Below are 14,909 nucleotides of genomic sequence, written 5' to 3'. Positions count from 1 at the left end.
CACGCATGCACGGTGCGCGCTGCATGCGTGCCAGAAGACTCCAGCAAAACTATTTTTGGTTTTTTTGCTCTGGCAAAATGCTGGTTCCCAGGCTGACGCGGACGTCGACCCACGTGTGAGAATAAGCAGCCCTGCTTGTCCTCGGAGAACCTTGTTTAACTCTTGTCCAAATAATAATTTACCTCTAAAGGGAAGTTTACCGACTTAGGAACCAAATCAGCAGATCAATTCCACAACCAGAGAAAGCCTGAGCAGTGACACAGAGAGCCACACTACAAGCGAATATTCTAATCAAATCATAAACAGCATCTGCTAAATAGGCTAGTCCAGCTTCCAAACTAGGAAACTGATTATGGAGAAATTCCTGATCAAAACCCTGTATCCGAAGGCTTTTGAATCTAACAAAGACATAAGAGCCACATATGGAAGTCTATAGTCCTAAAGCATCAATCTCAAAGGAATGCTTAAGCGTTGCCTCTGCTTTATAGTCTTGAAGATCTTTCAGTGCTATACCATCTTCCACAGGGATAGTAATCTTCATTATAGCTGTAACCATAGCATCCACTTTAGGAAGGAGAAATCTTTCTATCTCTGCGGAAAGCAAAGGATATAACCTAGGCATGGCCCTGCTAACCTTAAGAGTAGAATCTGGAGGGCCCCTCTCTGTGGAGATAACATCATAAGGCACTGGTTGGAGGAGTGGCCTAGTGGTTAGGGTGGTGGACTTTGGTCCTGGGGAACTGAGGAACTGAGTCTGATTCCCACTTCAGGCACAGGCAGCTCCTTGTGACTCTGGGCAAGTCACTTAACCCTCCATTGCCCCGTGTAAGCCGCATTGAGCCTGCCATGAGTGGGAAAGCGCAGGGTACAAATGTAACAAAAATAAAATAGATACTATTGGAGATTCTACATGGAATGTTGCTACTATTGAGATTCTGTTACTACTATTGGAGATTCTACATGGAATGTTGCTACTACTGAGATTCTGTTGCTACTATTGGAGATTCTGCATGGAATGTTGCTACTATTGGAGATTCTACATGGAATGTTGCTATTCCACTAGCAACATTCCATGTAGAAGCCTGCACGGCCACATTGGTGATCTGCAAGGGCCGACTTCTACATGGAATGTTGCTAGTGGAATAGCAACATTCCATGTAGAATCTCAAATAGTAGCTACAGTGGAGGAGTGGCCTAGTGGTTAGGGTGGTGGACTTTGGTCCTGGGGAACTGAGTTCGATTCCCAATTCAGGCACAGGCAGCTCCCTGTGACTCTGGGAAAGTCACTTAACCCTCCATTGCCCCATGTAAGCCGCATTGAGCCTGCCATGAGTGGGAAAGTGCGGGGTACAAATGTAACAAAAAAAAAATAGCATCATGCACAGGGAAAGCATTAAGAGGAGTCTTAATTCCTCTCATGACAGTATCCCCCTGAGGTAAGGCTGAGCAAAAGCAGAAGAAATATCCAGAGCTTCTAAAGACTTGAATGATTAAAAGTGACAGCTCATAACCAATATTAAAGACACATGGGGCAGGGCATAAGCTAATGGATCCATGAAATATTTAGAGGTGATATTATCAACTAACCTATCTCAACTGCATGCTTGTAAAAAACCAAGATTAAACTACAGATTTGGCAGGTGTTCCACCCTCTCTTGGATAAGGAAAATGCATGAAAATGACTTCATATAAAATACTGACCTGCATAAAAGTACACATCTTGGCATGATGGTGCATACTTTGCTGATGGACATGTAGAGGGCTGGAGCATAAGTGGAGTTTGCACATAGGTGCATAGATTATAAAATACTTGTGTATGTACATAAAGAATGTGTTTTCTTTTACAGCAGCTCTTGAGCAGGTGTAAGTGATTTTGCTTGCATGCAAGGCATGTTCTTTATCACATATGCTAGTATTTTATAAAGCCAAGCAGGCACCTACTTGCTTTATAAATTGGTGCCTACCATGGGTGTCCCATTATACAATTACCCTCCACATGTTTACTCACAAAAACAGAGAGAGGATGGTATTCGGAAGGGCTGAGTAAACTTTCCGGGGGTAAAATTTTTAAGGCTGTAGGCTGGTCTTCAAATTCCTTCCATTTTTCCTGATGGATGTCAGCAGTGAGCTCTATCATTATCACATCATCCTGAAAAGAAAAAAAAATACAGTGGCTAGCATTTGAGAATAAATGTCAATTAAAATAATAAAAATGATGTATTTATGTTTGTTGGATAAACATTACCTCAGGACCACTCCTAAGAGGGCGAGAGAGACTGGGCGATTTATAAACAAATGCATTCTGGACGGATAATGGCAGGTAGCCAAGTAGCTTGTAGTGCTGAGGGATCTGCATATCAATGAAGATGCTTCATTAGAACACATACAAACAGAACTAGATTCAGAAGTTTCATAAAAACACTTCACAGCCAATTCACCAAGTTACTGAGTTTAATCGGCTTTTACGAGCATTCCTTTGTATTTAAGATTTTTAAAAAACGTGCGTTCGCAATGGGCTATTTGAAAATTGTCAGCCCTGTGTATGGGTACATTTACATGCAGAATGGCACTATGTACCTAAATTTAATCGCAGCATGAGAGACGTTCCTTGTTTGAATTTATGTTCATACTTTTGATTTTTCAAAAGTATACATGTAATTTTTCTCAGGAAAACTAATCATACAAATTAGCTGCTTTTCTATTAAAAGCTACACTTGACCTGTTTATAGAATCCCTAAGATCACATAATTCTCTTTTGCTATCCTTAGGTCATTTCCCCACAGAAAAAGAGTCCATAATGTTAACCACCATCCCTAAATTCCCCTGGTAAAAATAAACGAACAAATTACAGGCCAGTGGCCTCTATCCCTCTACTAGTAAAGGTGATTGAGGGCATAGTCGCTCACCAATTTATGAATTATCTGTCCTCCTTTTCCCTTCTTCACCATACACAATCTGGCTTCAGACCCAGTTTTAGCATGGAAAAAGTTCCTAACCACATTCAGGATAGAAATTAGCCTAGGCAGGAAAATCATCCTTATGCAATTTGATATGTCAAGTGCATTCGATATAGTTGACCATAATTTGTTACTTGCACTAATGGACAACTTAGGTATAGGAGGATTTGTCCTAAATTGGTTCTGATGATTTTTAAAATCTAGATCCTATCAAGTCAAATCTCCTAATTCCATCTCCCCCTCAATGGTCTCCAGACTGCGGAGTCCCACAGGGATCCCCTTTTCACCCCTCTTATTCAATATTATAATGTCCACCTTAGGAAAGGTGCTGGATGTCCATGGTTATAATAATTTTATTTATGTGGTTGACGTAACCATCTACATCCCTTTCAAAGATTCTATTGAAGCGCTACCTATCATCAAATCTGGTCTAGACCCGATGGAAAATTGGGCCTCCATCTTTAAACTAAAATTGAACAGAGAGAAAACAAAATTTCGATTATTATCTAACCCTCACCGTGTCATAAACTGTCAAAACTTCACAATTGATAATGTAATTTATCCATTGGAGTCCCACCTAAAAATACATGTAGGCGTATTTTCAAAGCACTTAGATTTACAAAATTACATGGAGGGACATTTTCAATATGACATCTAAGTCCGATTTTACACGTTTTGCAAAAAAACATCCAAAATCTGAATAGGAAAGAAGTTCATTTTCAAAAAAGAAAACCGTCTATCTTTTATTTTTGAAAATACTGTTTCTAACAAGGTTTTTTGCTTTGGATGTTTTGTTTTTTTTTGGTCCATATTCAAAAAACACCCCGTCCAACTGAAAAACGTAGAAAATCAAGCCATTGGGATGTAGGAGGGGCCAGCATTTTTAGTAGACTAGTCTCCTAGACATCCCAGATTAATGGGGCACCTTAGGGACACTGCAGTGGATTTCAAAAACATGCTCCCAGGTATACATCTCACAGTAGCTCCCTTATCTTGTCTGCTGAGCCCCCCAAAACCCACTGCCCACAACTGTACAACACTACAATAGCCTATATGGGTGAAGGGGGCACCTATATGTGGGTACAGTGGGTTTCTGGTCAGTTTTGCAGGGCTCACAGTTTCCCCCACAAAAGTGACAGGTAGAGGGCGATAGGGACCAGAGTCCCCCACTCCATGGTACACCGCACTGCACTCACCACTATACTACTCCAGGGACCTGCATGCTGCTCTTACTGTATAGACCAGGCTGTAACATCTGAGGCTGTCATAGAGGCTGCTAAATCATATTTGTATTCACATCTGTGGGGGATGGGAGGGGTCACCTCTGATTCCCTCTAGTGGTCATCTGGTCATTTAGGGCACCTTTTTGTGCCTTGTTATAAAAACAGGTCTAGCTCAAAACGTCTTAGTTTTAGTCCTGGACACTTTTGTTTTGTTCCATTATGGCTGAAAAACGTCCAAATGTTAGGAACGCCCAGATCCTGCCCTTAACACACCCCTAACACACCCAGCCTAATGGTTAGTGCTGTGGACTTTGACCCTGGGGAACTGGGTTCAATTCCCACTGCAGCTCCTTGTGATTCTGGGCAAGTCACTTAACCCTCCATTGCCCCAGGTACAAATAAGTGCCTGTATATAATATGTAAACTGTTTTGAATACAGTTGCAAAAACCACAGAAAGGCAGTATATCAAATCCCATTTCCCTTCCTTCCCCTTGTGATTTGAACAGACTTCTGATGGACTTCATAGAAAAATATCTAAAAACTGGTTTTGAAAATACCAATTTGGCTGTTTTGTGAGAAAAATGTCCAAATGCAGATTTATGCCAGTTTTGGGATGTTTTTCTCTTTTGAAAATGAGCTCCGTGGAGGGGCATAATCGAAAGGGGGCGCCCATCTATAAGGGTGCCCTTCTCCGGGGATGGCCCCGTAAAGAGGCGGCCCCGACAGTATTATCGAAACAAGATAGGCAGCCATCTTTCGTTTCGATAATACGGTCGGGGCCGGCCAAATCTCAACATTTGGGTCGACGTTAGAGATGGCCGGCATTGGTTTTTGCCGATAATGGAAACTGAGGTCGGCCATCTTAAAACCGGCCAAATCCAAGCCATTTGGTCATGGGAGGAGCCAGCATTTGTAGTGCACTGGTCCCCCTCATATGCCAGGACACCAACCGGGCACCCTAGGGTGCACTGCAGTGGACTTCATTAATTGCTCCCAGGTACATAGCTCCCTTCCCTTGGGTGCTGAGCCCCCCAAATCCCCCCCAAAACCCACTCCCCACAACTGTACCCCACTACCATAGCCCTTATGGGTGAAGGGGGGCACTTACATGTGGGTACGGTGGGGTTTGGAGGGCTCACATTTACCACCACAAGTGTAACGGGTAGGTGGGGGATGGGCCTGGGTCCGCCTACCTGAAGTGCACTGCACCCACTAAAGCTACTCCAGGGACCTGCATACTGCTGTCATGGAGCTGGGGATGACATTTGAGACTGGCATAGAGGCTGGCAAAAAATGTTTTTAATTTTTTTTTTTTAGGGTGGGAGAGGGTCTCGTCTGACGTAACTTGCACGAAGGCGGGACACAGGGAGGGAAGGCCCGAAGGGAGGCGATCTGCAGACTGCCACTGCTGTGCTTCTTTCACATGGAGCAAGGTCGAGGTGAGGTGCTATGATTTGAATTCAGGGGTGCCCGGCTTGGTGGTGGACGGAGGGGGGCGGGTGGAGGGGGGGCAGCCTTGCCCCGGGCCTGGACCAGACTCTCAGCGGCCCTGTCCATAATGAAATTCCCGCTGACACAAATACAGAAGCCCTTGTGTCAGCACAATGTAAATGTACTACCTCACTTCCAGCAGCTGCAAAAGGCCCAGCTATTCAGTAATGATACCTGGATAGGAGCCAGCGCTGAATATCCAGTAGCAGCAAGCATAAAAAGAAAACACTGACCATCGCCAGCTGAATAAGGACTGACTAGATTGTAAGCCCTCCAAGGACAGGAAAATACCTGCTTACTTGAATACAAGTAATTCACATTGAGCTATTAGTGAAAACATGTGCTAAATCCAAATTTCTTTAAATGCTTAACGGCATCCATATACTTTGAACTTGATATTTGTGTGGGAAGCAGAAGAGAGGGGCAAAATAGTCTGGTAAAGACAACAGCTATGTAGTAAATTACCTAATTTAGAGAAGCATCTATAACGAATATCAATGTATACAGATATGACATTGTGCCTCTAAATCTACTAATCATTTCTATAGTGCTACTAGATGTATGCAATACTGTACACAGTATATGCAGATACTTTCTCTGCCCTTGAGGGCTCACAATCTAAGTTTTTGTACCTGGCGCAATGGAAGCTTAAGGGGTCCTTTTACAAAGGTGCACTGAAAAATGGCTTGCAGTAGTGTAGCCGCGGGGTTTGGGCGCACGCCGATTTATTTTTTAGTGCACCTGTAAAAAAGGCCTTTTTTTGTGCCGAAAATGGACGTGCGGCAAAATGAAAATTGCTGTGTGCCCATTTTGGGTCTGAGACCTTACTGCCAGCCATTGACCTAGCGGTAAAGACTCGCATGGTAACCGAGTGGTAATGACCTACACGTGCCAAATGCCACTTGGCGTGCATCCAATACGCGCGTCCAAAAATAAAAAAATATTTCGCAGATGCGCGTATTGGACGCACGCCAAAAATGAAATTACCACAAGGGCCACGCGGTAACCGGGCGGTAACTCCATTTTGGCATGCGTTGGGCACACGTAGACACCTACGCGGCTTAGTAAAAGGGCTCCTAAGTGACTTGCCCAAGGTCACAAGGAGCTGCAGTGGGAATTGAACCCAGGTTGCCAGGATCAAAGCTCAGTGCACTATTCCTCCACTCCTGTACTTATTACAATCAAGTATGTACAAAAATATAATTAGTGACATTGATACCTTATAATAAAGGCATTTGAAACCAGGGGCGTATCTGCGTGGGGCCTCAGGGGCCTGGGCCCCCGCAGATTTTGCCCTGGACCCCCCTACCGCTGCCAACCCTCCCCCTCCATTGCTGTCGCCTACCTTCGCTGGCGGGGGACCCCAACCCCTGCCAGCCGAGATCCGCGTCCTCCTGCCGCTGCCGGCTGCCTGTAAAAGAATTTCGTCAGCTGGCGGGGGACCCACAACCCCCGCCAGCCAAGCCGAGGTCCTTTCATTTCCCCCTCACTTTGGCCCTGGCCCCCCCTACCGCCGTAGTTCAGATACGCCCCTGTTTGAAACACTTTAGTTATATATAGTGGAAGTATTTGTCATATGAAAAGGAAAAATAGAAGATATAAAACTCAACCTTTAAGTTGTAGAATGGAAGTATTTGTTTGAGATGAACTTCAGCAGGCTTGACAAAGACTGAAGGAAGCATATCTGGTGCCTAAAACGACAAAATATTTAAAATTACCATCATTTTTAACAACTAGCATTTATAGAGATAAAAATACATTCTGCTTTTCATTTTTTCGGGCACTTGTCCCCTCGGCTCGTAACCTCGGAGTCATCTTTGATTGCTCTCTCTCCTTCTCTGCACATATTCAACAGATCGTCCAAAACCTGTCGTTTCTTTATCTACAACATTAGCAAAATTCGCCCCTTCCTTTCTCAATACGCTACCAGAACCCTTGTCCACACCCTTATCACCTCTCGCTTGGACTATTGCAATTTACTTCTCACTGGTCTTCCGCTCAGCCATCTCTCTCCTCTCCAATCTGTCCAAAATTCTGCGGCACGACTTATTTTCCGCCAGAATCGTTATACCCACACTAGCCCACTCCTCAAGTCACTTCACTGGCTCCCTGTCCGCTTCCGCATACAGTTTAAACTTCTCTTACTGACCTTTAAATGCATCCACTCTGCAGCCCCCCATTACCTCTCCGCTCTCATCTCTCCCTACATTCCTTCCCGTGAACTCCGCTCACTGGACAAATCTCTCTTGTCGTCCCCCTTCTCCCCTACTGCTAACTCCAGACTTCGTTCCTTTTCTCTCGCGGCACCTTATGCCTGGAATCGACTTCCTGAACCTATACGTCTAGTTCCATCTCTACCTGTTTTCAAATCTATGCTAAAAACCCACCTTTTCACTGCTGCTTTTAGCTCCTATCCACTACTCAGTTGCCCTCTCCTTGTCCCTTCCTTCCTTCTCATCCAGTACCTCCCTCACCCGTAACTGTTTTGTCTGTCTGTATTATTTAGATTGTAAGCTCTTTGAGCAGGGATTGTCTCTTTGTATCAGGTGTTCAGCGCTGCGTGCGTCTGGTAGTGCTATACAAATGCTAATAATAATAATAATAACTTTGCCCAAGCAGTGCCTGTTGAGGAGGCTCCATCCATCTGTGACTATATGCATACACACACACACACACACAAAGACATGTGAATGCACAGGACACATACATACAACTTACATGCACACACACACGTGCATGCACAGTACATACACACACACACAAAGACACCCTAAAAAGACACACTTTACCATGTCTTTTCACACCCAGTCCCTGAAGAGACATAAATGAGTTTTCAAATGGAAGAACAGGAAATTCCTAATTTTGTCATGCTATAATTGTGCACTTTTTATCTTGTCTTGTTTGTTTTTTATTACCACATCTCCATACACACCTTGGACTCTCCTGTTCTGTATAATTATTGTGTGTATTAACTCAGGGTTTTATCCTCCAGCAACTCAGTGGTAGAAGACATGATTCCTTTTATTTGATAATATAAAGGTTGGTTGTTTTGTCCCCTTTTTATTCTTTTCATCCCAACAGATACTGGCAAGAAAGTATACAGTACATAAGGAGTTGAAAATGTCTGTCTATCTGGGGGCAATATAGCTGAGAATTGAACATATGGAAAACTGGTTAAAAGACATAATCCGGCCGATATTCAGCCGGCGGCAGACAGTATTTGTTTTGTCTACCACCGGCGCTAAAACCAGAAAATCAATGCCAGCCTCTGTGTGGGCTTCGGAATTCCTGTTTTTTTAAAAGCCAGCTAGTGCGTGTTCAGTTAAGTCAATATTCAGACTTAACTGGCCACGGGTTAGCGCATAAATCGCCCTGTTTACTAAGCTGCATGGCAATGCTGATACTGCCCATTCAAAATATATGGGCTGTGTCGGCATTAGCGCACGGCTTGGGAAACGGGGGGGGGGGGGGGGGAGATAGGACAGCTATTTATGCAGTCCTATTTATGTACTAAACATGGTCAGTTAGCTTTGACTATTAGGAGCTAACCAGACTCCGCCCCTGAAATGACCCTGACATAGACGGCTTCCACTTCGGCACTAACCAGTCATTTTCACCACCACTAACCGGTTAAGCGCCGCTGAAAATGACCGGATAGCCGCATACAAGCGAGTTAACCGGTCGGTGGCTGTTCCTTCTAGTTAACTCGCTTTGGATATCGACCAAAATAAGTTTGAAAACAGGCTAAATTGGACCATGGGTTCCAGAGAAATAAGCTCCCCCAAAATGGCCCAATGCAGTTCTATGGAGAGGGGAGTTCCAGCATCTGAAGCACAGAAATGTCGACACACTGAAGCACAGCTGTTAGGGAGTTGATTCTTTCAAACTGTCTCTCCCCTTTCCTATCTTCTCTCAGTCAGAGACACACATGTGAAGAGCAATCCTATAACTATGTGCCTGCAGTTACAGTTAAAAGTGTCACCTACGCATACAAGTGCTATTCTATAAGGGCACACGTAACTGCAAAGGGTGTACATGTGGGTGAAGCATGGGTATGTTTCTCACTTACACACATAATTTACAGAACACCGGAGTTACATTCAGTCTTGTCGCATTTACGCTCCCTCATTTATGCCAGCTCTATGGCTGGTGTGACTGAGGCCATGTAAACGTTAGGCACACCGATGCAGACACGTTAGTATTCTGTAATGCAATCTGGGTGCCCCAATGCCGTTACAGAATAGCCTCTCACCACGTTGAATAAGGAGGTGCCCACTTAAAGAACTGCCCCTGTGGGGAGTAAAATTACAATAGGCCACTTAGGTCTGGAGATCAAGAAGTAACCTATTTTAGCCTACTTTATAAAGGCACATAGAAACGTATCTTGGATACACGTGTAAATATTGATTTGCACAGAGGCCCTATTACTTGCACTAACCACATACATCAAACAATACTTAGGCAAAGGAGAACAGCAGCCCGCAGTAGACAATAACCTATTAGAACGTCTGAGTCAAATAAGAATTTCTGGGTCGGTCTACAAATGGTTTAGCGCGTTCCTAACCAATAGGAGCTACACAGTGAAACAGGACAAGCAGCTCTCCAACTACTGGGTCCTGAAGTGCGGCGTCCCCCAAGGTTCTCCACTATCCCCAATCCTGTTCAACTTTTTCATGTCATCCCTTGGCACCATACAATTCGGCCTGGGCAAACTCCTATTATCGTATGCTGATGACATCTCACTCCTCCTACTGGTTCCAACTCCACAAAAAGACACTACCACCTCTGTAATCTTAGGAAGAGCTACATTTGTTACTTACCAAGTCCTCGCTCTTTTCAGGTGGGTGGGAGGGGATTGAAAACGGCAGCACCTTTTCCTCAGTCGCTAGGAGAGGGACTGCAGTGTCTATGTCACTGTACACTATAGGACTGATATCAGGCAAACTCTCTTTGGAAGCTGGGGAAAAAAATAAATGTTATGTAATATATTTTAAGAAACTGATCCGATTTCACTTTTCCTTGATCACATATATAAATGATGCACATCAACCACAACTGACTCTAAGTTGCTGTTTTGAGAGCTTTGGAGGTGTGCACAGGGCAAAATGTTTTTGATTTGTTTTTGGATTTTAGGCCTCTCTCTTTATTCACACTTTTGGCAGAATAGGGACATCCAACACTGCAGTACGTACAAACAGCAAGGGGGCATGTTCTGGGTGGGACTAGGGAAGCCCTGAAATTTGGATATCCAACAGCAATTACCGAAGGGAAGAAACATCATGGTTACTGAAAGGTGCTCTGATTGAACAGCTGTCCACTGGAGGGATTAAGGGCATGACACCGCCTTAATCTGCCAGTGATTGCTGTTCCCCTCCCTCTCCTGAAAGTGAAACTGGAAGGGGATACCAGGCTCTATGGCAGCTTCAGGTATTATGGGCATTCTTAACAGAGCAGAAAGCAGGTCTTAGGAGTAGCCTAATGATTAGTGGACTGTAAACCAAGGGACTAGGGTTCAAATTCCCACGTCAATTCTCTCAATTTTTTTTTTTTAATTGTGAGCCCTCCAGGAACAGAAAAATACCTACTGTATCTAAATATATAAGCCACCTGCAAGCCTGAAGGCTACTGAAGTGGTGTACATTCAGGTACCGTAGGTTTTTTCCTGTTCCTGGAGGGCTCACAATTAAAAAAAAAAAAGTGTTAAAGTGGGATTTAACCTGGGTTCCTTGGTTTACAGTCCACTGCACTAACCACTATGGTATTCCTGTGTTCTGTAAGGACATCTGTGTGGTCATTTTAATAAGAATGAAGTCGTACAAATGCCCATGTCCCTTGTTTTCCCCTCTTCAAAAATTTGGACATTCCAGTTTGCAAAATGGCTGGATGTCTCCAGCACACAGACATCCACCTCAGGTATTTTTGAACAGGACGTTCTGGCCTGGATGTCCCTATTCTGTCTTGAAAGTTCTTTCAAAAATGCCTCACCATGGGAACTAAACTATTAGGTGTCACTCCTCTGCATTGAGTGGGACATCCTCCCCATGAAGGCTGTGAATACTACCTCTGCAATATCCTTAGAACCAAAACCACAAAAAGGGCGGAAGATGAACCAAAACAGACCAGAAAAGGACCATAGGGAGTAAGAGCACCAGATAAGTTTATTGGGACCCTACATGGTCCGTGTTTCAGCCAACAGGCCTTCCTCAGGGGTCCTCAACCTGACATTTACAGATGCACCTCCGAGATACTCATGAAACGAAAAGCAAAATATGCTGGTGCTGTCTGGTAGCGGGGATATACTAGCATACACGCCTATGCCTGCTACCAGACAGCACCAGCGTATTTTGCTTTTCGTTTCATGAGTATCTCGGAGGTGCATCTGTAAACGTCAGATTCAGGACTCCTGAGGAAGGCCTTTTGGCCGAAACACGGACCGTGTAGGGTCCCAATAAACTTTTCTGGTGCTCTTATTCCCTATGGTCCTTTTCTGGTCTGTTTTGGTTCATCTTCCGCCCTTTTTGTGGTTTTCATTCTATTTTACGGGAGATTTGGACCTTCTTTTTGTTGGTTTGGGATATCTTTAGAACCAACAGGTCCAAGAAGCAGAAGCCAGGCTTGGTAATCAAATCCAGGTCTCCTGCACAGCATTGCGACAAAACCATCAACCCAGGATTTGCAATCTTATTTTTACCTGGTTCAGGTCTTCTTTCTTTGAGCGCTTTGACATGTTGAAGCAGTTCTCTTAATTGTACCAATCTGTGATTTACTCGACACCGAATTAAGATCTAGGATAAATCAGGTTTTCTAATATTTATTTATGTTATTGGATTAGATATGAAAATGAGTCACAGAAAAACTAGCTCATAAAATTGTAGTTGTAAAAGTATGCGTGCTAAACCAACCTGTGCATTTTGCACCTATTTCAACAGGTGGCCGAGCAGGAGCAAAACAGCAGCAGAAAATACAACTGGAAATCACATGTACACCCCCACCCCCCAAGCTAAGTGTGCCCACAGAAGTGCTTTTTTTTTCCACCTGGTTAAAAATGTGTGTACTGTGGAAGCCCTTGCGCATTTTTAGTCAGACAGGGGACAATTTTCAGGTGAGCCGTTTTTTTTTCTTTTTCCAAACGTCATACAAAGCATAAAAAATACAGTGAGCACATTAAATCAGCAAGTTACTGTCAGAATCAAACGAGAAAAAACAAAATGCTCCAGATTGAGATCTTGCAGCCAAAGGCAGCTTAGTAATGACTTTTCCTTTTTTCTTTAATAAAGAACCCCCCCCCCTTATCCCCTGAACCATCTTTCAGCCCATTTACACCCATTCCGAATCCTCAACATCCACTTCTTCAATAACCCTTCTCCATTCACTCCCTCCACATCCACACTGACGAAAATCCCCTCCCCCTCCCCCACCTCACCGGTCAAGCATCTCCAGACATCGTTTCCAAATCAGAGCATGCTGCCTATCGTTTTACCTTGCAGCTGAATCACTATCTAAGTAAATGGCTTTGAATATGGTTCTCACGGTGGTGTAAAGGGCGATTCTGGAACTGGATGCCCACATTTATATGCCCCTTGTGCATGCTAATTTACAGAATACTAGCACTTAAGTGTACACAGTGAAAGTGCTAGCAGAGCGCATAAGTGGCATAGTGCTTAAATGCAAGGGGTGTGCACATGGACAGGGCTTCACTCACACGTGAAACTTATTTAGGCACCTGTGGTTACACAATATAACTGTGGGTGTGTAAATGTAAGGCATGCTGATACCAGATCACACTGGCATTCTCTAATAGACTCCGGGTGCAGATGCCATTACAGAATAGGCTCCATCCTTGGTTATAATTTTGTATTGCCCCCCCCCCCCCCCCTTGGTGCAGTTAGCTGTAATTCTATAATGGCTTCAGCATGCCCATGTTGATATACTGAAATTTAGGCACACCCACTTACAACAGGTCAGTGGCTGGCATAAGTTGTCATGCCTAAGCATGTAATGCATTGCATACAATTGGTAATATTCTATCAGTTGAGCATGTCGCTTGGCACAAGGTAACCAGTGTGCCTCTTTCAATAATAGGGTCACATGATCCAATTTTTTTAGTTCTTTTAATAAGACTAATAGAAGTATTTTGAATCAATTGTTATTGATTTATATTGTGTTTAAGATGACCATTAAATACAGAATTACAATAATCAAATTACAAACCAGTTTATGCAGAGATGATTGATCGACACACTGCCTAACTAATCTAATAAAGCGAAGAGAAGCAAAACAACTTTTAATGACTGATGCAATGTGCCAAAAAGAATTGTCCTTTTACCTCTGGATTCTATATATGGCAACTAAAGTTGTGCGCGTTTTGGGGACGTTCCCAGAATTTACACACACTGTTACAGAGCAGACTCGATCAGAGCCTAACTTAGGCACTGGCTTTCAGCAGCATTGTTTTATACACTTAATGCTGTACTATAAAGGACGCAGATCCTTTATAGAATAGCGCTCAGCACTCAAATATTTCAGTGACGATTTTTCGGCGCCATTTATAGAATCTACATAAGTACATAAGTAATGCCACCCTGGGAAAAGACTAAGGGTCCATCGAGCCCAGCATCCTGTCCACGACAGCGGCCAATCCAGGCCAAGGGCACCTGGCAAGCTTCCCAAACGTACAAACATTCTATACATGTTATTCCTGGAATTGTGGATTTTTCCCAAGTCCATTTAGTAGCGGTTTATGGACTTGTTCTTTAGGAAATCATCTAACCCCTTTTTAAACTCTGCCAAGCTAACCGCCTTCACCACGTGCTCTGGCAACGAATTCCAGAGTTTAATTATGCGTTGGGTGAAGAAATATTTTCTCCGATTTGTTTTAAATTTACTACACTGTAGTTTCATCGCATGCCCACTAGTCCTAGTATTTTTGGAAAGTGTCAACAGATGCTACACATCCACCTGTTCCACTCCACTCATTATTTTATATACCTCTATCATGTCTCCCCTCAGCCGTCTCTTCTCCAAGCTGAAAAGCCCTAGCCTCCTTAATCTTTCTTCATAGGGAAGTCGTCCCATCCCCGCTATCATTTCGTCTTTAGTGTGTAAATGTACAAAGTGGTGTTTTCACCCCAAGCATTTTGCTGTTATTTGCCACCCCACCTGAACAAATCTAGGGGGTCTTTTATTAAGCTGCAGTAAAATTTTTAGCTTGCGGTAGAAATCAGCTGGTGGTAAAAG

The 14,909-nt window shown here is 43.7% G+C and overlaps 1 protein-coding gene across 1 annotated transcript in view; it reads right to left on the bottom strand.

Moving 5' to 3' along the window:
* The window catches only part of CFAP221 (cilia and flagella associated protein 221), a 125,460-nt gene that overhangs the window by 33,612 nt on the left and 76,939 nt on the right, over nucleotides 1–14,909 (bottom strand). Inside the window, exons 15-19 of the mRNA XM_030210874.1 lie at nucleotides 12,364–12,457; nucleotides 10,493–10,629; nucleotides 7,283–7,363; nucleotides 2,246–2,350; nucleotides 2,009–2,149 (exon numbers count right to left, since the gene is read on the bottom strand). Of these exons, the coding sequence (XP_030066734.1) occupies nucleotides 2,009–2,149; nucleotides 2,246–2,350; nucleotides 7,283–7,363; nucleotides 10,493–10,629; nucleotides 12,364–12,457 (558 nt within the window). The remainder of the gene's footprint in view (nucleotides 1–2,008; nucleotides 2,150–2,245; nucleotides 2,351–7,282; nucleotides 7,364–10,492; nucleotides 10,630–12,363; nucleotides 12,458–14,909) is intronic.

The sequence above is a fragment of the Microcaecilia unicolor genome, chromosome 7 (assembly GCF_901765095.1).
Source record: "Microcaecilia unicolor chromosome 7, aMicUni1.1, whole genome shotgun sequence".
In the NCBI taxonomy this organism is placed as follows: Eukaryota; Metazoa; Chordata; class Amphibia; order Gymnophiona; family Siphonopidae; genus Microcaecilia; species Microcaecilia unicolor.
This window is presented reverse-complemented; position numbering and strand designations above follow the sequence as displayed.